Source organism: Protopterus annectens, chromosome 7.part0 (genome assembly GCF_019279795.1).
Source record: "Protopterus annectens isolate FY-2018-M chromosome 7.part0, PAN1.0, whole genome shotgun sequence".
NCBI lineage: Eukaryota > Metazoa > Chordata > Ceratodontiformes > Protopteridae > Protopterus > Protopterus annectens.
The window spans coordinates 867,004,139-867,028,434 of NC_056739.1; the positions used below are offsets into that span (position 1 = coordinate 867,004,139).

At 36.9% G+C, this 24,296-nt stretch overlaps 1 protein-coding gene across 15 annotated transcripts in view; it reads right to left on the reverse strand.

Moving 5' to 3' along the window:
* The window catches only part of CADPS (calcium dependent secretion activator), a 2,296,269-nt gene that overhangs the window by 443,791 nt on the left and 1,828,182 nt on the right, over window positions 1-24,296 (reverse strand). For all 15 annotated transcript variants that reach the window (XM_044077436.1, XM_044077434.1, XM_044077437.1 and 12 more), the window contains 2 exons: window positions 18,934-19,090; window positions 14,115-14,256 (listed from right to left, as the gene is read on the reverse strand). In XM_044077436.1, the coding sequence (XP_043933371.1) occupies window positions 14,115-14,256; window positions 18,934-19,090 (299 nt within the window). The remainder of the gene's footprint in view (window positions 1-14,114; window positions 14,257-18,933; window positions 19,091-24,296) is intronic.

Consider the following 24,296-nt stretch of genomic DNA (forward strand, 5'->3'; position numbering starts at 1 on the left):
AAGGCCTAAAAACTAGGAACAGATTTCAAATATTACTCTGTAAATGCAGAAAGTTGCTAAACAACATGATTTGTGTTAATATGCATTTTCTGAAGGATATGAAGTCAAAATGCAAATGTATGTCATTATTTAGTGACTTGAATCCTCAGTGATATGCCACAAAACCACAAATTTTATGAGGAAAAGACCAAAAATATGAGGTAAAAATTGGAGCATTGAGAGGTATGCATATGTTTTAGGCCTCGTATTTTTTAAGGAACCTCTGTAGGCATTTGAGTTGTTGCATATGCCTGGTCACATATATGCCAAAAGGGGAATTATACTCAATGACTGATCTGATGAGAGCAGAACAAAGGGGGCAATGATATCCTTGAACTTGGAAGCTATCTATTTGTGTATAAACTGTAAAATATACAAGAGTTTTCTTACCACTGTGGACATGTTAGTCAAATATTAGGTTACTGTTCATGTGTGCTCCCAAATCCCAAACTACAGGGTCCACTCTTAGGGATATATTGTCACTGTGGTAATTTCTCAGGGTAGAGGATTTCCCAAAGGATACAATAATGCATTTTTTCAGATTTAGCTGTAGTCCATGGCTCTGGCTTCAGTTATTTGCTTGGATCAAGCCTTCCTGCAGAATGGCTGAGACATTTGGTGATTCAATGACTGTTTCCAACTTGCAGTTGGCTCCCTTTTGAAATGTTGGCACTTAAAATGATGAGTGCCAACAAGCCGGAAAAAAAAAAGACCAAAAACATAGAAGAGTGAATCTTGAAAATCACTCTTCTCCATAAATTTTTTTTTTCTCCATAAAATTCTTTTTTGCCTCCCTGCACACCCCATGTAGGGGGACAAGCCTCTAGCACCACAAAACTTATATATACCAACTCAGAGATCACCATATCTTGGAGAAAAGGGAATATTCCCATAAAAAGCATTTTGGACTTAGTATGTGTAAATTTGATCTTTCAGCCATTCAGTCTCTGAGGTTTGGGACTCGCTCAAGTGTATTCATATATCAAATGGTTACCCTTGCAGTCATCTGCAAACTTGTCAGCTAGAGACTATTGGTGTTTGCTTTTATCTCTGAGAAGTAGACACCAAACAGGAGAGGTCCCAACATTGAGCTGTATGGAACTCCACTGTTAACTGGTCTTTTTGCGGAGGTAGCTTCTCCATCTTAACCTCCTGATTCCTAAATGTGAGTCAGATGGCAAGTCAGTGAGTGACAAAGGAGCTTACTCCTAGTCAGGTAAGCTTCTCCATTAAGCCTGACTGAGGTATTGTTTCAAAAATGTTGCCCAGGTTTAGGTAGGCAGTGTGTACCTTCTTGACTTAGTCCTTTCCTTTAATCACCTTTTCAAAGAAGTCTACTAGCAAGACCTGCCTCTGACGAAACAAACCTGGGTTGAGTCCAGTGTTTGGAGGCTGCCTATGTTCTTATCGATTAATTCCATGATCAGTCTTTCAATGGCCTTAGAAATGAGGCTGATCAGGCTTAGGGGTCAGCCATCACTTAATCAGTACAAAGCAGGGGTATGACTGCTGCTGTCCCCTATTCTCTTGGTACAAAGTCTGTGTGGAGCCTGAAGATGAACAGCATTGCTGGTGGGCATAGAAAAGTAGTGCTTCATGCTATTTAACATACATTGTGGAGTATTATCAGGGTCCACTGATGTAGCACTGCTGGCTTTTGATAGTGCTTCCAGGACTCGGTCCTGTAGGAAAGTTGGGGTCTTAACTGTTCAAGTGTTTTTTTTTCTGCATCCTGAAATTTCTTGTATGATAATAAGGGGAGGAAGGAGAGAGAGGTTTGAGCTGAATTTATAAAAAACATACATTGCCAGCATCACTCTAATTGAAACTATGGACTAGAACTCCTTAAGATATCTGTAGCCAGGCTGATTGAGTTTCTAATGGTTCTAGGGCTGCTAGGGTCTCAGGTTTCAGTTTTATTTCAAGGTATACAATTTTCTGTTCTTACTTGAAGAGTGAAGATGATATAAAATTGGTGGAGCATAACCTATCCATATCAGTAAGGATAAGATCAAGGATGTTGTTTTCTTGCAATAAGTGAGAGTATTGTGATTTACTACAGGATCTGTGCTCATACAAACAACTACTGCTACTTTTTTACCTAACATACAAAATAGTAGGATAATGGCTGCTACTCAGCTGACATGGCAAAAGGAGTCTGAAAAATTCAAGAATCATTCCCTAATACTATGGTAGAGGAAGGAGTAAATCCATTGTGCTCTTGTACTAAAGACAGTGTGTGTCTCACTGGCACTAACAACATGGACATTTTGCCACAGCAGCTGTCAATAGCAGCATGTCCACAACTGACATCTGTCATGGTGACAGGTCTACTCTGCCCCCAATGTACTACCTTCTGTAGTACAAAGAAATGCTAGTATACCAAAATATAACCTTCAAGATGGCATCAAAATAGAAGTATAACCAATATAAACATGCATGTGTTCCTGAAGGAAATACTGGTTTTACATCTAAGGAAGGTAATTCTGTTAACACATGATTCCACAGAGGAGGCAGAGTGACTTAGATGGAATGATGCCCTAGGTGAAGTGCACGGTGTCTTCCCTATGACTCACTGCTACCTCCTCAGTACACATCCCCCAGTGCCCTATCCAGTTTCCCCCAAGCTGGCCTCCTCACATCATCCAGATTATATATTCTTCCTTTACTCACATTGTTATCTTACTTTTAAGCTTTTTTAATGCACTCATTCAACACAATTCAGCTGTGTTAAGACTGTACTCTAACATTCTAAATACTCTGTGGTTAAATTTAGTGTTTTTAAACAATGTTTTTTCATCCAATAATGTTTTAAAAAATTGTGATTAAGGGAAGAAGTTTAGTGTTACTCTTCAAGTTTGTTTGTTTTTTTTTCTCTTCTGAACACACCCTAACTGACCAAGGCTGAACTGTAATAACTGTGGAGGAAATAATTGAATTAAAGCTCCCAGAAGCTATAGGGTTATAGATACTCTGGGCTGCATTTTAGAACTTTTTTACAACATTTGTTAAATAATGGCTTGAACAAAATAGTGAGCAAAGAAAAAATATATGATTTTCTATCAAGGAAGAAATCAAAAAGCATACTGACATATTAATAAGCATATCAGTAGATGCACTAAAACATACAATAACATGAGCAACAAAATTACAGCAAGTAGTATTTTGAAAAGAACTTTAGCATAGTCAGTGCAGTTATAAACTCGGTCTCCCTCACATAAACTCCACAACCAGTGATATGTTATATAATACACTTTGTACAGCATAGAGGTTGGGTGCTCCCAACACACTGTATGCACAATAACTGCAAGCTGACCCCCTGTCTATCATTACTAAGGTGTCCTTTGATGAGTCAAGGTAATGTACTCACTGCATATTATGACAGTTCTAACATTTGCACACAAACTATGGCATGCTACGTTTGTGAACTGTATGTTGTATTTTTATCTTTTTCTTAACAAATGGATATGCTCATCACGACTAATTAAAAAGAATTACAGCAAGAAGAGTTTGCAGTTTCGGCAATAAGTCTGCTACTGATTCTGATGCAGTCTATACGTATTAGATGAAAGTTTGGTTTGTTGATTTATTTATATAATAAAAGTCACCTGGCTTAATAGGAAGACTATGTGCTCTTCTTAGCACATTTTACATTAGTAGTTTGTTTAGCTTATGGTGTTGCTCATTGTTTTTGGTTCTTTGCTTATCATGACCTTGACAATGCCATTTTGGATCTTTACGCTATTATCTCTAGACATGACATGACAGAGACTAGTCTTGCTCTTTGTACATAAATGCATGATTTTAAAACTGGCTGAATATATTTAAGAAAATTTATAGATAATGTTACTTAGACAACTTATCTAATAAAACATACTTGGATTGTGATCCTGCCCTCAAGAGTCAGGAAAAGGAGAAGTAATTTAAATTATAATTAAAAACTAATTTTTGAATGTTGTTTGTAGACCACAGCTTACTAAGAAAAAACTTTTAGGTAGAAATGCATATTCTTTTTAAGCCTGAAGTCCTAACAACACTATATTTATGTTTGAGAAATGTTGGATTTATTGGTGTGCAGATAACTGACATCTACTCTTTTAAAAAGATTAATTCATTGTCTCATTCATTCTCCATCTAGTCATTTAATCTGGTTTCAGGACACAGGAGAGATGACGCTTGTCCTGCTATTCAATGGATGTAAGGCAGAGGAACTAATCCTCAACTGGCCACCAACTTTCTCTAGATGCACATGTTTACTCTCTCATTATCTTACAACATTCACTAATATGGGTATTTGAAGGAAAAACGATTCACCAAAGGCATGTCTTTGGTATAAGGAAAGAAACTGGAGCATTCAGCAACAACTTACACTGACAAAGGGCTACTCAGCAAAAAACCCACATGGACAAATTGTAGCCTGGCAATTATGAAAACCCATTCTGGCCTGAATTTGATTTCTGTCTACAAATGTTAACATCTCTAAACCACTTCAAGCTAGTTTTATAAAACTATAAGGAAAAGACCTGTAAATGGCCAAACGTACACAGTATATTGCACATGCTAATAAATGTTACAGAAAGTAGGTAGTAAAATCTGAAATATTTGCATGCTTGTCTGAATAAGAAAATTGTCATAATTTGAAATACCACTTTTCTCTGAAAACATTATTATTTTACTTATGATTTTATAAGAATACACAGTAATGATAAACTTAAATTATACAGTGAGCATGTTATCCCTAAAAACTGTCAAATGTATATGTTTACTGTGAATGAAATGTCAAACAACAGATTATGCAAACAGCTATATAAGGCTACAGGTGGGACTTAGCAATATAAAACTGTAATGATAAATCTATTTGAAATATTTTAGAAAGTTTCTCAGAAATAAATATCACAAATCTTCACTACAGAATGCAGTTAGCTGACTTTAGATATAAAGATCCCTCCACATTATCATCATGTAGTGTGTCACTGCATAAGTCTAAATGTTGGGGGGGGTATAAGCATATGTAAATTAGATATATGGTAGAGACATACTCTGGACAGATGTTGTATTACTCACCCTGAAAAAAGTCATATATCCAAATTAATGGAAACCATTTTTGGTCCTAATTGCTAGATTGTCAGTGTGAAATGTAATACAAGCACACACACACACACACACACACACACACACACACACACACACACACACACACACACACACACACACACACACACACGTACAAATACACAGAACTATCTCCCTGTATTGTGCTTTATATATGTAATGTAATCTTCATTACATACATATATATATATATATATATATATATATATATATATATATATATATACATACATACATATACTGATTGGCAACATCTCATATGTCAGAGATTTTGCTTCAAAATATATCTGCATTCCTTCTAAAACCTGTCTACAGTAGCGTAGTATACTTTGCAATTTCAAGTGATATTTATGATTTATTTATATACATGAGTTATGGTAGCACAGTATTTTATTCCCCATATGACAACAAGAGCATTGTAAAACAATGGCCTTCATAAGCAAAAATCTCTACAGCAGTATGTACAATAAAAAAAAAATTCTGGTATATGTTCAGCGTAATAAGTGTTAGATTTTTTTGTGGAGAACAAGAAAATGTGCATATGCAAGTAATATACTACATCTTAGTGTGCCAGTTTTCTATTCTCATAGCACTATGAAAGTCACTAATAAGCACTTACCCTTTACAGTCAAACTATTACTGTGGACAGGAGTTTACTTCTCAGATTACTCTCTCTTTGCCTAATGCTGTTACAGTTCCAGAAGCAGCAATACAATAAATTACTACTATCTGAATATTTTCATGAAGAATTACAACGTTAATGAAACTATGCCTATTTTAAAGAGACAAAACAATCTTGTCCTCCACTGCATTATTTCAATCAAGTATCTGCAAACAACTTTACATCACTTTGTGTCACACCACAAAAAAAAAAAAAACAAAAACATTAGTTTCTCTTATTATGGTTACACACTGCACATATTATGGGCCAGATGCTATAATGGTGTTTAAACTAGCAGTATTATTTATTTATTTATTTTATATTTGTTGACCGTGTTTGTCCGACTGGGCTACCATTGACTATTTTCAGTGGATGCCTGAGGAGAAAGCTCCAACAGAAAAATAGAAATTTTACGTATTGAATACATTCATCAGTACCACACATTACTACATTACAGTGTCATACATTACACTGTGGCAAGTGAAATACATACAGAAATGCATTCATCAGAGGGATATGTACATATTATATACATAATAGTGGAATAGTTACATAGCTGAAATATTTTAGTAGTTATGTTTGTACAGTGATGTAGCAAGAGGAGAAGATAAAATAGTATGTTTTTTTATTGAAGGGTAGGAAGAGAGAAGGAAAATAGAAGGTTATAAGGGAGTGTTTACGGGGGATAATTACATTGGCAGGTCCATTTTTCATGAAGGTATTTTTTGTAGCGGTTTTGAATTGATTGGGATGTTTAAGGGATCTTATATCTAGTGGTAGGCTTTTCCAGGCCTTGGAAGGGTTAAAGCTATAGACTAGGTGACCCATTTAGTCCTTGGTTTATAGATTTTTAGTAGGCCTTGTTCAGAACTGCAGAGTAATCTAGTGGGTAGGTAATGAGAGATTAGAGATGAGATAGTTGGACAGAAAGAGGGTTTGCAGAGAATGGAGTGAATAATTTGAAACTGATTATACTGAAGCAGGTTAGGTAATTCTAGCCAATTTAGTTCTTTTAGTGAGAGACAGTGATGGTACTTATAAGAATTTTGGGCAGCAAATCTGGTAATCCTGTTACAAGTTGTTTCTAACTTGTTTAGTAGTCCAGTGTTGAGGCTGGTGAGAATTTGGGAGCTATAGAGTAAAGTGGGTAAGAGGTAGGCATTTGAAAGGGTTAGTTTTGCTGTTTTGGTAAGATATTTTTGCTTTCTATAGAGGAGACTTAGCTTCAGATGTGTTTTTCGGATACAATTATTGACATGTAAATTAAAGGTTAGTCTATCATCAATAGTAACACCTAAGAGTTTTGTACTGGTGTCCACCTGTATTTGAGTATTATTTTGTGACAATATGGAGAAGGAAGACTTTATGTGGTTAAGGTTTTTAGGGAGAAAGAGTAGTAATTTGGTTTTCTTTGGATTAAGGATAAGTTGACTTTCAGATCGCCAGTTTTCTACAGAGTTAAAAGAGGACTGTATGTGTGATTTTTAGTTGAGTTGGTGATTCGGCAATAGTGATAAGTGTAGAATCATCTGAGTATTGTATCAGTGAGGATCCAGGACAGGAAGAGTAGAGAAGTTTGGTAAAGATGTTAAAAAGAAATGGCCCATGGATGGAGCCTTGTGGAATACCCATTTTAACAGGACGAAGAGGGGAGAAAGCTGAGAGCCATTTGACTGATTGGAATCTATCAGAGAGATAGCTGTTAAACCAAGATATGGTGGATGGAGAGAAGTCTAAGTTTGCTAGTTTAAGGAGAAGGAGTTTATGAGAGACTGTATCAAAGGCTTTGGAGAGGTCAATGAAGAGACAGGAAATAAGTTTGTTACTGTCTCTAGCTAGTGATACAGAGTTTAGGAAAGACAGGAGAGCTGTAGTAGTGTTGTGCATGGGATGAAAGCCATGTAGGGAAGGTTTGAATAGATTTTCTTGCAGAAGGTAGTGTAAGGCTTTACTGGGTATACATTTTTCCAGAATTTTGGAGAGTGGTAAGAGCATAGCTATGGGTCTAAAATTAGTTATATCTATAGAGTTTCCTCCTTTGTGTATTGGAAGGGTGTAAAATTGCTTCCAGATGGAAGGGACTGTGGATTCTGTAATAGAGTGGTTTATTAGAATAGAAACTGGGAAAGCAAGAACATCAGCAGCAGCCTGAAGGAGTGTGGAGGGAATGTTGTCTACAGATGTGGAGCAAGGTTTTAATTTAGATAGTAGAGTATTAATATAGTTAGTGGAGACAGGTTTGAGGGAGAAGGAGTGGAAGGGTTACTATTGATGGAAGAGTTTGAGGTATTAGGTCTATTATTGTTGGTGGGATGGTTTGTGTCTTGATTTAGTAATTTTGATTTTGAGTCTATAAAGTAGTTGTTGAATATGGAGGCAGTTTCCTCATGTGTTTTGTCAGGATGAGGGTTAGGGGAGACTAGTGCACCTGGGTGTAGTATTTGATTTACAGAGTGCCAGAACTTTTTAGGGCTGTATTTAAAGGTAGAAGATGTATTATTATAAAAGTTTTTCTTTTCTTTATTTATGCGACTTTTGGCAAGATTTCTAAGTTCTTTATATTGCTGGTGGTCTGGTTGATGTTTAGTTTTAGTCCAAATTTTCCATGCTTTGTCTTTTTTTTTTAGTAGTGCATGAGTGTTTACGGTCAGCCATGGGGATATGTTAGACTTTATGCGGACTGTTCTAAGGGGTGCCAGAGAATTTAAAATACTAAGGAAAGTGGAGTTAAAAAAGTGGATAGCTTCATTCAAGGGGAGTAGTTTTAAGGGATTCCAGCTCACTTTTGATAATAACGATTTGAGAGTTTAAGGATTAAAGTTTGTTAGTTTTCGGTGTTTGATAAACCTTTGAGGTTTAGCTTGATGGGATGTGTATCTGAGTATTTTTATTGGGCAGTGATCACTTAGGGAATTTGGTAGAGTTTCAGGGATATGGTATTTGGAAGGGTGTGAGACAAGAATCCAGTCAGGGAGAGATGAGGCTGTATGGGAGTTATTGAAATAAGTGGGATCAGAGATGAGTTGAGAAAAGCCATAGAGATTAAGGTATTACCAAAAAGGTAAAGGAGAAATGAAGCACTTTGCCTGCAAAAGAATTTCTATTTCAATATCCCCATTACTATTAACTTGAGCTATGAGATGTGTAAATGACTTCAAGGAATCACTGTTACAGGATAGGTTTATATGCACATAAAGAAATATACCACACCTCTTACACAATGCATAATTCCTCTTCAGTTCTAAAAGCTAATCTGAAACAAGACCAAAGCAAATGCTTCACATCCAAAAGCCATCGCACATCATTTATAAAAAAGCACATTAAATAACATCTGCTAGTTTCTAAAACCATTTATGAAAAATAAGACAGCAAGTCATTCTGCCAACACTTCTTCCTAAGTAGTTATAGTTCCACTTTCAAATATCACAGCACTTCCAGTCTTAACACCTGAGGATGGATGTTTCCAAAATTAAAGACACTGCAGAAGCTGCAAAACATTTTATCTTTGGACTCCACGTCCATGTCCATTTCTCATTCAAAATCTAAGTTACAAACCTCCAGAATCCTTTCAGAGCTCATTAATACTAATGGGACCGCATGTGCATGTGACACATTTTGTTTAAAAAACAACAGTTAATTGCATTGACACTGATATTTGTAAAGATTGTGTGTTGTAAATTTGTATTCATATATGTGTATATGTATATGTATACCCACGGTGGTGGTGCTGCGGTAGCATTGTCGCCTCACAGTAAGACGCTGTCCGGTTCGATTCTCAGCTAGAGCGTCTTCTGCGTGGAGACATGCGTGAATGGGCGTACCTTTGTTGAAGGTTGTGTGTCAGGCCTGGCAAGCCGGTACGTAAAAATCAATTGCCAATCATTAGCGGACAGGAGTTCCACTGTGGCGACCCCTAACCGGGAAAAGCCGAAAGACACAAACATATGTGTATATGTATAGGTGGAGATCTTCATGCACATGCTGTGTGTGTTTAATTTCTACAGTACTGTCACTGTACTGTAATTATCTCTGCATCCAGAGACACACAGTGTACTCTCTCTTGCTAAGGCTTCTCTCGAAATGAGACTACTGCTGCATCAGTAAGGAGCTCTGGTACAAACATAACATTTAAGTATCCTTGCTGTGACTTTTTTATCAAAATTTTGAGCTGTGCCCTGTAAAATATATGGTTGTGTGACAAAAGAGTAATGTCTGAAGTCATTAAATAATTCTTGATATGGAGGATTATGATCGGGTCTTAGATTATAACCTGCTTATTATGTGTTCGAGACATGGATGCAAAGATATTAACCTCAAGAGGGAAGCTCAAAAGGTGAATCGTGGTATCCTTGTTAAGAACACATAATTAAAGGTTATAATTGGTGACATGATCATAATTCTTTGCAGTGCATGGAGCTTTACGTGCTCCATGTACTACTAATTATAAAAGGGAAAAAATCTCTTAGGGACACTGTGAGAAAGGCAGTGCAATGCACTCTATGTGCACTCCGTTATGTTTACAATCACCTCCATGCTTCTCAACAGTCCAGATTTTTGCAAAACATCCAGATTATTGCTTCTTATTTTTGGTCTGTTCCTCATAACATCTGTGGTTTTCAGACAAACCGCCAAGGACTGGAGTTGCTAAATAATGACATACATTTGCGTTTCAAGGTTTGTATACTTCAGAAAATGCTTATTAATGCATCCTGTGATTCTAGGCTCTTTTTAAGTTTATTACAAGATGTTAGGGGCAAGTTAATAGTATGAACAGCAGGCAGAAACAAATTTTTTTGTTCTGCTGCTATCATTTGCTGGTCAGTGTAGGCAGATTATACTGCTAAGTGCTAGGCATGACCATAACAACTGTGGCGGGGGGTGATTAACATTTGGTAAGGTCGAGTCATGTATGACTTTGGCGCTTAACTGCTTTGTCTTTTTCTGAATATTGGAGAGAAAGTACTGTCCTCCGTGCACTACATTAAAGTTATAAAGTTTATATATTTCTGGACTTGCACAGTAATACAATTCCTCTTATTTTTTCAAATAAGTGAATACTGCTAGAAATCTTAAAAGTGCCCCTGATTGTGGGTCTTTGTTCCTGATTGCTTTCAGCTTTGTTACTCATTTTAGAGAAAAGTGGTTTTAAGCTATTGAACATAGCCTAGCTTTACCTGAGTTGCAACTGAATTATGGTAGCATTTATATCATGCTATGTGCATAATACATATATAACTCATGTATATATGTATTGTGCATAATACATATATAGCTCATGTATATATGTATTGTGCATAATACATATATAACTCGTGTATATATGTATTGTGCATAATACATATATAACTCGTGTATATATGTATTGTGCATAATACATATATAACTCATGTATATATGTATTGTGCATAATACATATATAACTCGTGTATATATGTATTGTGCATAATACATATATAACTCATGTATATATGTATTGTGCATAATACATATATAACTCGTGTATATATGTATTGTGCATAATACATATATAACTCATGTATATATGTATTGTGCATAATACATATATAACTCATGTATATATGTATTGTGCATAATACATATATAACTCATGTATATATGTATTGTGCATAATACATATATAACTCATGTATATATGTATTGTGCATAATACATATATAACTCGTGTATATATGTATTGTGCATAATACATATATAACTCCTGTATATATGTATTGTGCATAATACATATATAACTCATGTATATATGTATTGTGCATAATACATATATAACTCCTGTATATATGTATTGTGCATAATACATATATAGCTCATGTATATATGTATTGTGCATAATACATATATAACTCGTGTATATATGTATTGTGCATAATACATATATAACTCGTGTATATATGTATTGTGCATAATACATATATAACTCATGTATATATGTATTGTGCATAATACATATATAACTCATGTATATATGTATTGTGCATAATACATATATAACTCATGTATATATGTATTGTGCATAATACATATATAACTCGTGTATATGTATTGTGCATAATACATATATAACTCATGTATATATGTATTGTGCATAATACATATATAACTCGTGTATATATGTATTGTGCATAATACATATATAACTCGTGTATATATGTATTGTGCATAATACATATATAACTCGTGTATATATGTATTGTGCATAATACATATATAATTCATGTATATATGTATTGTGCATAATACATATATAACTCATGTATATATGTATTGTGCATAATACATATATAACTCATGTATATATGTATTGTGCATAATACATATATAACTCATGTATATATGTATTGTGCATAATACACATATAGCTCATGTATATATGTATTATGCACCAGCTGCCTTCTTGGTGTACAGTGATGTATTGGTCCTGCAGCAGTGGCCAATAGTTCACTCTGAATTATACATTCATCTTTTCCCTGAGTTTTATAGTTCACTGGTTCTAAGTACGGCAAATAATGACTGTGAATCCCACCTTTATATTTAAGAGAGTGTGTGGTCAATGTGCTACAGCACTAAATTAAGAGGCGACCTCAGTTTTAATGCTATGACAATCAGAAGCAATATTAATCAGGATGATCAATGGAATATGTTAAAGACAATGCAAATGGGTTCAGAATATAAAGAGTATGCTTCTGATAAGTTGTATAATTGTGGTTAAATGGACTCTAAAGTGTGGTACAATAGTTTTCTTCTGTAAAATAATTATTTATAGTTTTCTAAATCCAACAGAGTAGCTTAAATTTATAAACTATGGTATAATTCAGAAGTATCCTATGTAGATGCAAAACAGTTCTGTTATTATAAATTGCAGGGTCTGGGTGCTGAGTGTAAAAAATGAGATTCACTGCAACTAAACTAAATTATTACAAATGATTTCCTAAGTGGCAACAATCACAAGATGTTATTGGAATGGCTATGCAAAGTAGCTATTACAATATCATTGTTTTAGACTGCACTATAAGCGTTTAATTCCCTGTGATATCATAATAAAATTCAGTGTTAATTTTGATTAAATGTGAAAGAAAGTACTTATTATTTGGTAAATAAAGTGTAAAGTATTCTGTTTAAAAAAAAGAAAGAACAGCTGAAATGGATGCTGTTGCACAGTTTAACATAGGATCATAGGATCATAACAGAATACTAGGCTAACGACACTAAAGGGCCTTTTTAAGATGAGTAATACTTCTCATATGTATTGGACAGGATTTGATCCCTTTGGGTAGTGGGGGGTATATATAACTTGGGCAGCATCTGCAAGCTTCTGTCTAATGGAGATAGAGGTGTCAGATCACATCCACTGATCCAAGTTTCATTTCAATAAGTGCAGGAAAGAGTTCTTGTTTCTGATGGATGGGAAACGTTTCATCTTTAATGACCTAAAGTAAGATACTGTAAATATCAAAAACCTTTGTATCAGTACATGTAGAAACTCAATGTGCATTTCATGAATTCAAAGTAAGGCATCTATCCTTTAACATCTTTGTACATCAAGTTAGTCACAAAATTTTCCATTAGACAGTTCAGACTGCTCCACTATTAATACTCTAAGGTCATTATTGCAGTAATGACTGGATACTACAAAACAGTTGTAACATGTGTAGCTTACATAACACACAAGCTGTTCTGCCAAGATTTTGTTAATTTGCCATAAGACCTGCTTTCTCTTGGCAGCAGAAATGGAGCTCTGTGATTATTTTTTTTGTCTTGCTAATTTCCTGGAAGAAAAACAGTCCATGACCATATTATTCAAAGCATATTTCTTGGACGTTTGTGAAGCTGTGACAGACATTCAAATTACAATATGCAAATAAACTAAAGCTTAGAAATGGTTGCAATTTTTAATATTTTTCAATACCTCATAATAAAATGTATACAACTAATCTTGTAACATAACGTGTGCAAAGAGAAACCTTTGTATTATAGTTGAAGATTGTTTAAGAAAAGCCATTTCAATTTATATACACATGTATGCACACATGCAGTCAAGTACACACACACACACACACACACACACACACACACACACACACACACACACACACACACATGCATGTGTATGCGTGTGCTTAACTGTGCACACACCAAGATACACACAGGAATTCATACAGTCATTCTTGTACTCAAACGTAAAATATGCACTAAAATGTTTTTTCTTTTTTTTTTTTTTTTGTGACTGAGCTTCCGTAAATCTGCATTCAAACTCTTACTATATTAAAGGGCATACTCTTACTTTACAGGTTCCCATGATTCTCGTTCAAAGCCCCGGTGTATTGATTGTGCAATTGATGACTCCATGAGGTCAACATATCTAACAACAAGTGGAGCGAACAGATCTTGGAGGTGCTTGTGGAACTGCCCATTGCATAAATTGTCTAGAAGAAAATAATAAAACACAATAAGAAATATAACAATGTTCAAATTCAGCACTGATGTTCCCAATATAAATAAACAAAAGTGGCACCTCATCTGATACATATGCAGTGGCCAACAAATAAGCTGGTACACCTTTGTCCTAATTCTACTTCCAACAACTTATACATTCAAAACTGCACTATATTCTACTTCTGACTTTATTATGAGCCACATGCTATATTAAAGATAAATTATCTCAGACTGCACAAAGCAAAGACCACACGCTCAACTCAAAAGACAAGTTCATGTCAACCATACATTGAGTGAATGGGAACAAGTGTAATGAATGATGACACAACACTGCATTATAACTCAGTCATACGCTTTCAGTTTTTGTTTTTCATGGTTGTGATATGTATCTGAGGCAGATGATATCTCATTCTATAACACTATGAAGCTCTGACTCAAAGGACAACCAGAATTTGTCCTGGACTCAAGATAAAGCACATAAATGTCTTACCCCCCCCCCCCCCCCCGCCAGAAATGTTTAGGTTAAACATGTTAACTGGTTACCAGCTAATTGTTCTAAATGATCTCGTCTTGGCATGTTAATAGGCATATGTTAATTAATCAATCCAAATATATTACGGTAGAGTTATTAATGACTAAATGAAATATTACATAGTACCCAACCACAAGATAAACAATATAAGCAATTAACATGTTAAACAGTACTGAGAAAAAATACAGCCTAATTATATAACACAAACAAATGTTTAAATCTGAGAAAGGCTACAAATTATTACAGCTGTTAAATATTGTATGGTAATAAGGTTCTTAATACAAAAAGCAGGAAAATTTACTCATTTATAATGATTTGGTTAGTTAAGGGGTACCACTGTACTATATTTCAGATATTTTCAAAACTACCCAAACAAAGCAAGATGCAAAATCTACAAAAAAAAATGACAAGTTTAGCAAGGTCACATGTTCATTATAACCACAAATGTGGGTGTGACCCAAAACTTGTGTATATCCCCACTAGCAAGATAGAGGCAAGTCCTAAAGTCATCTGCAGTTCTGAAAGCCTGTTATAAGGTGCTTGTACCTGATTGTGAGGATTAGGATCAGCCATGAGATGGCTATGAAAAAGGCCATGTTACATGCCAATGGCTAATATGAATAATACTGCTGTAATATGATTTTTAAGTATGATTACTTTTAACAGCTTGTTAGCAGAGGTTTTGAATTTGTTCTGGTGTCAGTTATAGTATCTTAATGCTAATTATTAAATATTGTGTGGGTGTGTCCATGTCCATGTCCTGATGGCTTGCTAATGGAGGCCAGTCTTTGTCCAATCTTTTGGGGTTTCTAGAGTCTAGTTGCAGATATGCTGGGGGAGGTTATGGGAATGGCTTGGATCACAGCATGGATGGTGCAGAAATGAGGAAGGGAGGTTATGTTAAGGGCATGGGTCACAGTATGGAAGGTTCAGAAATGAGGAGTGAGTATGAAAACGGCTCAGATCACAGCATGGATGGGGCAGAAATGATGAGGGCATATGGTAAGGTCTCTGATTACAACATGGATGGGGCAGAAATGGGGAGAGAGTATATAGTGAAGGCAATGATCACAGAATTATTGAATGGGGCAAGATGGGCAAAAGTTGTGGGCTGTAAGTGCATCATGAACAGGGAAGTAATTGTGAAGGGTGTAGGGTGAGAGATCTGATCACAGCATGGATGGGGCAGAAATGGGAATGGGTTATGCTGAAGGTTCTGATCCTAGTATTTGATGAGTAAAAATTGGGCCAGACATATGTGAGGGTTGATTGTAGCAAATGGGAAAGCAACAAGAAGCTGGTGTGATAAGGGCACTGATCACAGCATGGATGGGGTAAAAATGAGGAAGTAGTATGTAAGGAGTCTGATCACAGCATGGATGGGGGAGTAATGAGGAGGGGGTATGCTACGGAGTCTGATCCCAGCATGTGAAGTTGCTACAGTTGGGATTAAATCACAGTAAAGATGGGGCCTATTTATGTTGAAGGATCTCATCAATGTAAGGGAGAGGTGGGGCTATAATCATAACCCTGATAACAGTAGTGATGAGGAAGGAATATGGTAGGGACTCTAATGACATCAGGTAGGAAAAGGGTATGGGGAAAGCACTGATCACAGCAGGAATTGGAAGTCTATCTGCTGGAGGCCTTATCATAGAAGGAATTCATGGAGGTATGTTGAGAGCTCGAATCACTGCAGATACTCTTCCTGCTGTGATCAAAGCTTTTATCATACTTTTATCTAATTTCTTCTATTATAAGACCTCTAGCAGATACTCTTCTATTTCCTGCTGTGATGAAAGAATTCACAATACTGTTTTCCTAACTGTAATCATTAGAAGAGCACATCTGCTGAAGGTCTTACCATACAAGGAATTAGGAGTATGGTCACTACATGGATAAAGATGTGGTTTGGCAATGGCTTTAGTGACTTACAAGCTATGCAGAGCACACACTGAAAGTTTTGATTTCCATGTAGATAGCTGACGCATAAGAATATGAATTTGACAGCTCCCTGCCAGAATGGAAAAGGGATTAGGCAGATGCCATTTATGTAACTTATTTATTGACCAGCTAAACTCACTGAACAAATTGTCCCTTTTTCAGGGGCAACCTGGACCACAGTCTGATTAAGTGACGTGGCAATTCTCAAAGTCCATCAGTAAGCAAACAAAGGTGGAAGAAGTCAGGCCCTGTACCACAGGCACAGGAAGCAGGTCACTAACTGTTCATAATTTTTGTCTTCTGTGTCATTGCCAGGCTGTGAAAGAGGAATGAATATCATCTCATTACTTCAGGGTGGAATGATAGTTGAATAAAGATTACAAATTGCCATATTAGTCACTGCTCCCAACAGACTTTGTACTTGTGAACCACTGCCAGCACGACAACAACCCTCATTCAAACGTGTCGCGCACCCTTCTACTGAAGTCATGTGTACAAAGCAGGGCGTGGTCTAGTTTATTCCTCCTTACCAATCAATGTAAGGATTTGACAAAAAAGCAAAGGCTTTGCCATTTTTGCCTTTAATATGTCAACCCTAACTCTAGTATTTGGTGAAGCAATAAGGAGCACCCAAAGTATCCAAAAATGTTTTGTCTTCATGTTCAGTCTACCACCAACATTCTGTTTCCTATATATGAACCTGCCCAAGTGTCAGTGGACATAGCTGCCCCATCTCTCTTTTAGCAACCGGCTGCAGTTACTGCCTTATACCACAACGGTGGGACATCTGCTTCATTGTTAGAGCTTGCAATTTAAATATTTCCATTACATAGCTTATTTCTTCCCTTCCTCCAACTGTACATAATTCATATTTAGTCTTAAATGAACACAGAATACTGTAGTGTAGCACCCCTACCTTAATGTCTGATCCCTTTGAAGAAGTAAACTACAAATTATAAAATTCATTTTTTTCTAATAGTACAGCATTTGTCCAATAGTGCCTTATTCAGGACAACCCTGAAATAACAGAACTTGCCAGCAGTCTTATGCCCCAGTGTTCCCATCTTTCCTGTTGTCCTGTTGAACTATATTCCTGCAGCATACAAACCATAATCCTCTCCTTGCCCAAAATATACACTCATGCATGCACATGTGTTGACTAGCTAGCTTGTGCACACACACACACACACACACACACACACACACACACACACACACACACACACACACACACACACACACACACACACACACACACACAGAGTGAGCATCACATTTACACACTACTTCCTTTCACTGCACCAAAGTGACAGCAGATCTCACATCTGCAGACCCTGACAGATGGGTTGGGGGGACACAGAACTTCACAAATCCACATTCTGGTAGCTGCAACAGTTAATCTCATTCCTCCACAGCCTGGAAGTTGGGATATCAAACCTCACACCTGCATGGCTTCATAGATTGCACAGTGAACCTCAAACCTTTACTATGTGACACGCGGGGCAAGAAACCTGATGGCTTCTCAGGCAGACAGCTTGGACTGGGAATCTCACACCACCATGGCTAGACAGTGGGGACAAGAAAGTTCTCCCCTCCAAAGCCTGACAGTGAGCCTCACACCTGTACAGCCTGGCAACTGGAACAGAGAACTTTGCATCTTAAGGGTCAGCTCTTCACTGACCTGTTATATGTGGACTGGGCAATGGTAGGGGACAACAGATGGCAAGTAACTTTTATACAGAGAAAGAGCACTTTGGTTGATATAAGGAGGTAAAGCATTGTTTCAGTTTACTTGAACAAGTCTTCACCAGCAGCTTTTTGAGGATTACAACTCAGAATAGATATGACATGGCTTCATGTTTCATAACCACATTAGTGCAACTGGATGTATAGGGATTCTAATGCACAGGAAATTTGCTGCCCCTTGTATCTTTTTCAGAGCATACCACTGCAGGCACTATTGTTTTGTGAAAAGACATCTATCACTTAGCAATAAAAATGCAGTATAATTAAATACTTTTCAGGAAGATAAACACATTATTCTCACTAAATTTACTTTATTTCATGAATAAAGCACAATTTGAGCCTTGCTGAGATCAGTTATGTTGCATAGAAAAGCATCATCATGTAGAATACAAATGTTCAGTATGCATCTTTTTCCAAATCCAAAAATATAAAAAGTAATACATACAGTCACTTCGTAGAACATCATTTAGCAGCTGAAAGAGTGGGAAGCTATCCCAGGTATCTGGGGGTTGCATTTCAAGGGCGGCGTCCATATCCACGGCAAACAGCGATAAGAATGTCTCCGCATGCTCTACCATTAAGTCTGACCACCAGGCAAAGGCCTTGAAAATTAGGAAGGAGAAAAAAGAAGGAACATGGCAGTTAAACCAGATTCCAGTGCATGACAAACTGTATCTCATGAAAGTAAGAGTGAATATTGTGATATTGACTTATTGTAAGAAAGAACAGCTTGTATTACTGCTGATATGTCTTCAGGGTTCATTCCTGTTTACAGACTGTATGCTTCACTCTAGTCATAAACTGTAATATTTAAAAGCGTCAAACTGTTCAGTTTACAATAACCCACTTGAACCATGCCATACAATAAGTCAATCAATACAGGGTGTGATTCTCAAGAAATAGGGTATTTCTGAGAGTTACTTCGCTGAGTTTATGGTTTCAAAAGCAAATATTCAGCAGTTTTTGTGTATACCTATGAAATATTAGCAGAATTTTTTTTTGCTGCAAGTATATGACCCCTCAAAAACTAGAAATTTCTCTAAGTACACATTCATGCATTTTTCTTCACATTATAGTGTCAGATGTTTATAACAGGTAAAACACCATTAAATACAGAGAACACCTATCATATACACAGCAGTTTGTCTACAAAACAATCACTCAGTAACTAAATATTTAAAAATATCTATGATAAATGCTCCAAGTATTCTTTACTCAGGTAAAAGTAATTACAACAATAAGCAAACTTGCTTTGTTGTGAAGATGGGTAATTAAAAAAATGTGTTGGAACAGCTGACCTACTGATTCTTTATGCTGCTGATTTCTCACTGTTATTTTTGCATTTACATGTTTTGAGAAAATTATCAAAGCCAGTCATGAAGACACACCAGCCATGAATCAATAAGGTAATTCTGGTCACAACAGTCTCTAATATATAAGGGAACATTCACTTAAGTTACAGAGGTATCACACATTATTTAATGTCTACGATAGTCTTAAAATAAAAAAAAATTAATATTATCATTAATAATTTTGATAGAAATAACTTACAAATTATGAATGGACCACATTTAATCCAAAGGAAATTAACTTTGTTTCCTTATTAATGAAAAAAGCATAAATATATCATCATCATTAAGATACCGGGCTGTCTTCCAGTGAATGACTCTGAACATAGTCAAAGATTAATAACTGCCGACGGTTGTAATAATTATTCGTTTAATACTTGCAGTAAGAATGAGACTTGTGAACCTCTGTTTAAAGAGCATAAAAAATCCAGATTTAACAAGACCCCATTTGCCCCTTAGTCCATATCCCTCACTGTTATATTAAGCATATATAAAATATCTATATGTGGCCATGGCATGAGGTGGGCAGTATTTATACTGCTTTATGCTGTCATTGAAAAGTCTGGTGGAGTATATTTTAAAAAGTTAGCATATAGATCTTTTGACAAAAGCAATCTTCTCCTTTTAGCTAATCTCACTTGGGATACCCAAACCTCCACATTCACACTGGCAAAGCAAGGTCTCCCCAGACCTTTTCCTTGTGACAATGATCAGCGTTCCCAGTGCTGAACCCTGTCGAGGAGTAATTGGTGGACATTTCCCAACCTGACAGATAATAGAGATTCTCAACCAGTTATGCCTTTTATTGGAGAGTGAAGCTCGCTGCTTCCTGGTGCAGTCTTACCATCAGCCATTACTGACCACAGCTATCCCCCCACCAAAGAAACACACAGATTGGGTCTGAATGGAGTGACTCTGTATATCTTCACCCATCATTTTAACACTGTAATCCCTATCTACTCTTCTCCATCCCAATCACCCTTACACCGACATACCTTCCCCAAACTGTGTACTTTACTACACTCTACAACCATCTAGCCAGTGGCTAGATAACTGTGTCTACACTGACTTTCATCCCACTAGTGATGTCTGTTTCTCCCCTAGTCTATTCAACCTGTGAGCAACTGGAATCCACCCCGAATGCAGGGATGCCATGGATTAGAACCTGCACTATACCCTCCATGCAAACAAATGGGTCACTGATCAGTCCCACCATGGATCTGTCCATTTTATGGGTAAGTAAAACAGCTGCGCCCTTCTACTTTATACTCACATGATATGCAACCTCCTCCATCCATATATGCCAAGCCATGCACCCATATTCTACTATCTGTCTGTTTATGAGGTAAACAATGATTATTTTTTAACAGTCACACTGCCTTGCACTGGGAGTCCAGTTTAAAATATCAAGAGAAAAATACAGAGGAGAATTACTCTCAGCGAGTCTCCTTCTAAATCTCGCACAGCCAACTGAGACAGCCTGCTTGTAGAACTAAATGTTAATGCATTTAATTGCAATAGGGAATATATATATATATATATATATATATATATATATATATATATATATATATATACATATATATATATATATATACACACATAGTTTTACAAGCATACCAGTACACATGTGGAAAGAAAAGCCCTTCATTTAACCCAGTTTGGAAGTTGGGATATAAACAATAGTCCACCTCACCCTTCTTTCTGTCCACACCCACTTATACTGGACCTTTAAGTCCTTCAGTAATCGCACTATCAAACTTCTAGTTAATGACTTTATTACTATTTAATTTAAATATTTAGTCTTTATTCTGAATTGCACCTGGCATCTTGAATCTGCAAATAATGGCCTTGCCTACTTCTCTGAGCACACCAGAAACCCTCACCTTATTTTCAATAACTCCCCCTAAATTATAGAGGTGCTGTTTCTCTTCTGCTCTGAAATATACTTTCCTTGGGCATCTAACTTACTGTTACCCTGCAGTGTTTCCAGCCACAATATAGTTCTAGTTACCCAATAGTTTATTCCCAACACATCTTCTGTGCTTCTCTAGAAGGGAGCCTTAGAACTGTGTACATTACTTCAGTTACTGCCTCAGTGAAAACATGGATATTTACAGGATGTGTTTAACATACCTTGGATAATATCAGCTGCAGCTGTCTAGAGTTTATTTGGCTTGTGATAGGCTTATTAAACAGAGTGCAGTCTTTTATTTTATGGATGATTATTGTAAGGCTTTTTTTCTTCCATTTATCTTAGTATCACTCCAAGACACTGACATGTTTGGAATTTTTTTCTGAACTGCATCCGTCTCCACTGTCATCCTGTAGCGCTACATCTCCTTATGTAAATCATTCTGCAGGTTTGTGCCCTCATTTTCAGTTACATCTTCTTCAATGGTATCAACACTGTTGCAAACTGTTTTTAATTACTAGCCTTTAAGTTTCCTTAAATGTTGATCATACCATTTGTCTGTAGGTTTACACTTTATTTCCTCATACGCAGACCTGAATTACACCCAGCGCACACTTCAAAGATGACTCCTTTGGCCTTTAATGACTAATGATTCCTACACAACTTTTAAAACATTACTACATCCTTTTGTCTTTAATGACTAAAGATCACTATATAACTTTTAAAGCAGTACTAGGCGCACTGGTCTTTGAAGACTAAATATTACTACACAACGTCTAAAATAGCACTAGGCCCTTTGGTCTTTGAAAACTAAAGATCGCTGCACGACATCCAAAAGAGCACTTGGCCAAATACGGAACTCTACAGTATTCTAGTGGTATTCTAGTGCCTTTTATAGGCAAAGTTCAAAGGACAAAACTACCACAGTAACAGATCCAAGCATGCAAAATCTGAAGGTAATGCTACTCAATGCTAGAAGTTTAAACCTCAAAATACACTCTCTTGAGGCACTCCTAAAAATGAAGAGCATCGATATCTGTGCAGTAACTGAGACCTGGTTCAAGGCTCCAGAGAGCACCCCTGCAATACCAGGCTACAACTCTTACCACACTTTTCAACTACCAAACCAAGACTGAAACACTAAAGATTGAGGAGTGTCCATATTTACCAAGGATATTCACACCTCCAGGCTAGTTGCCCAACACAATGCATCTGAAATTCTCTAGGTGCAACTAACACTAGGTAAGACTGCAGTCAAATTGTAGCTTGCTACAGATCCCCACCATACCCCAAGATTCTCACTACACCTTTCTAAACATACTGGAAAATATTAAGATACAACCAAACACCGTAATACTGGATGATTTCAACTACCCTGTCATTAACTGGGAAAACTACTCGGGTACCAACACCTTTTCCTAACGGTTCTTGGAATTCATAAATTCTAACGCCCTGGATCAACTAATCCATTGTCCCACCAGGGGCTCCAATACCCTAGACCTGGTCATTACCAATGCGGGAGATAGATGCTCCACACCAGTGGTCACCCCCTCGTTGGTCAGGTCTGACCATAAGCAAATCACCCTTGACATCCACACCCCCCCCCCCCAGTAAGGAAACCTCCGTAAAAAACTTCTCCAAAGCCAACTTCATGCTACTCAAGTCAGAAGTGACAAATTTCATGACACCCATGCAGACGGGATCTGAAAGTTTGACTGCTGAATCCTACACTAAGGCACTATACGAGCACATCCACTTGTGCATGAATCGTGCCATCCCAAATAGAACCAAGATGCTCTCCTCCAAAAAAAGGAAGCTAATCTGGTGGTCCCCTGCCATAAATAAACTACACAACAGAAGGAAGAAACTGTTGCAGAAAAGAGGAAAATCCCAGGATGCAAAAAACTCCCTTACTAGCCTCAGTAAGAAGCTGAGATCCCTCATAAAATCCTCAAAAGCTAGTTACAAAAATAAAATTGCCAAAGATTCCAAAGACAACCACAAGGCATTCTATAGTTATGTCAAGAATCTAAATGGCAGTGCTCAGATCTGCTCTGAGCTACAACAGAATGGCATTAAATATACTGATCCCAAGGATATTGCCAATATCCTGGCAGATCGATTTAGGGCCAACTTCACCCCTTTCTCACCCCCTAAAGGACCCATCTCAATACCAAAAGATTGCCAAATTCCGGTAATTACGACCATACAGATAGAAGCCACACTCTCCAAAGCTAAGAATACAGCATCCATGGGACCAGATGACATCCCGGGCTGTGTACTACATGAACTACAAAATGAACTGGCACCTCACCTAAGTGTCACGTTTAATCATAGCCTCATCTCAGGCTTCGTGCCCACTCAGTGGCGCACAGCTACAGTTATCCCACACCACAAGGGGGGATCCACCTTGGATCCTGGGAACCACCATCCCATCAGTCTGATGAGCCTGATCTGCAAGGGCATGGAACGCATTATCATGGAACTTATAAACAAAGACATTGGCAACCTTCAAACACTGGACCCCACCCAGTTTGGTTTGGT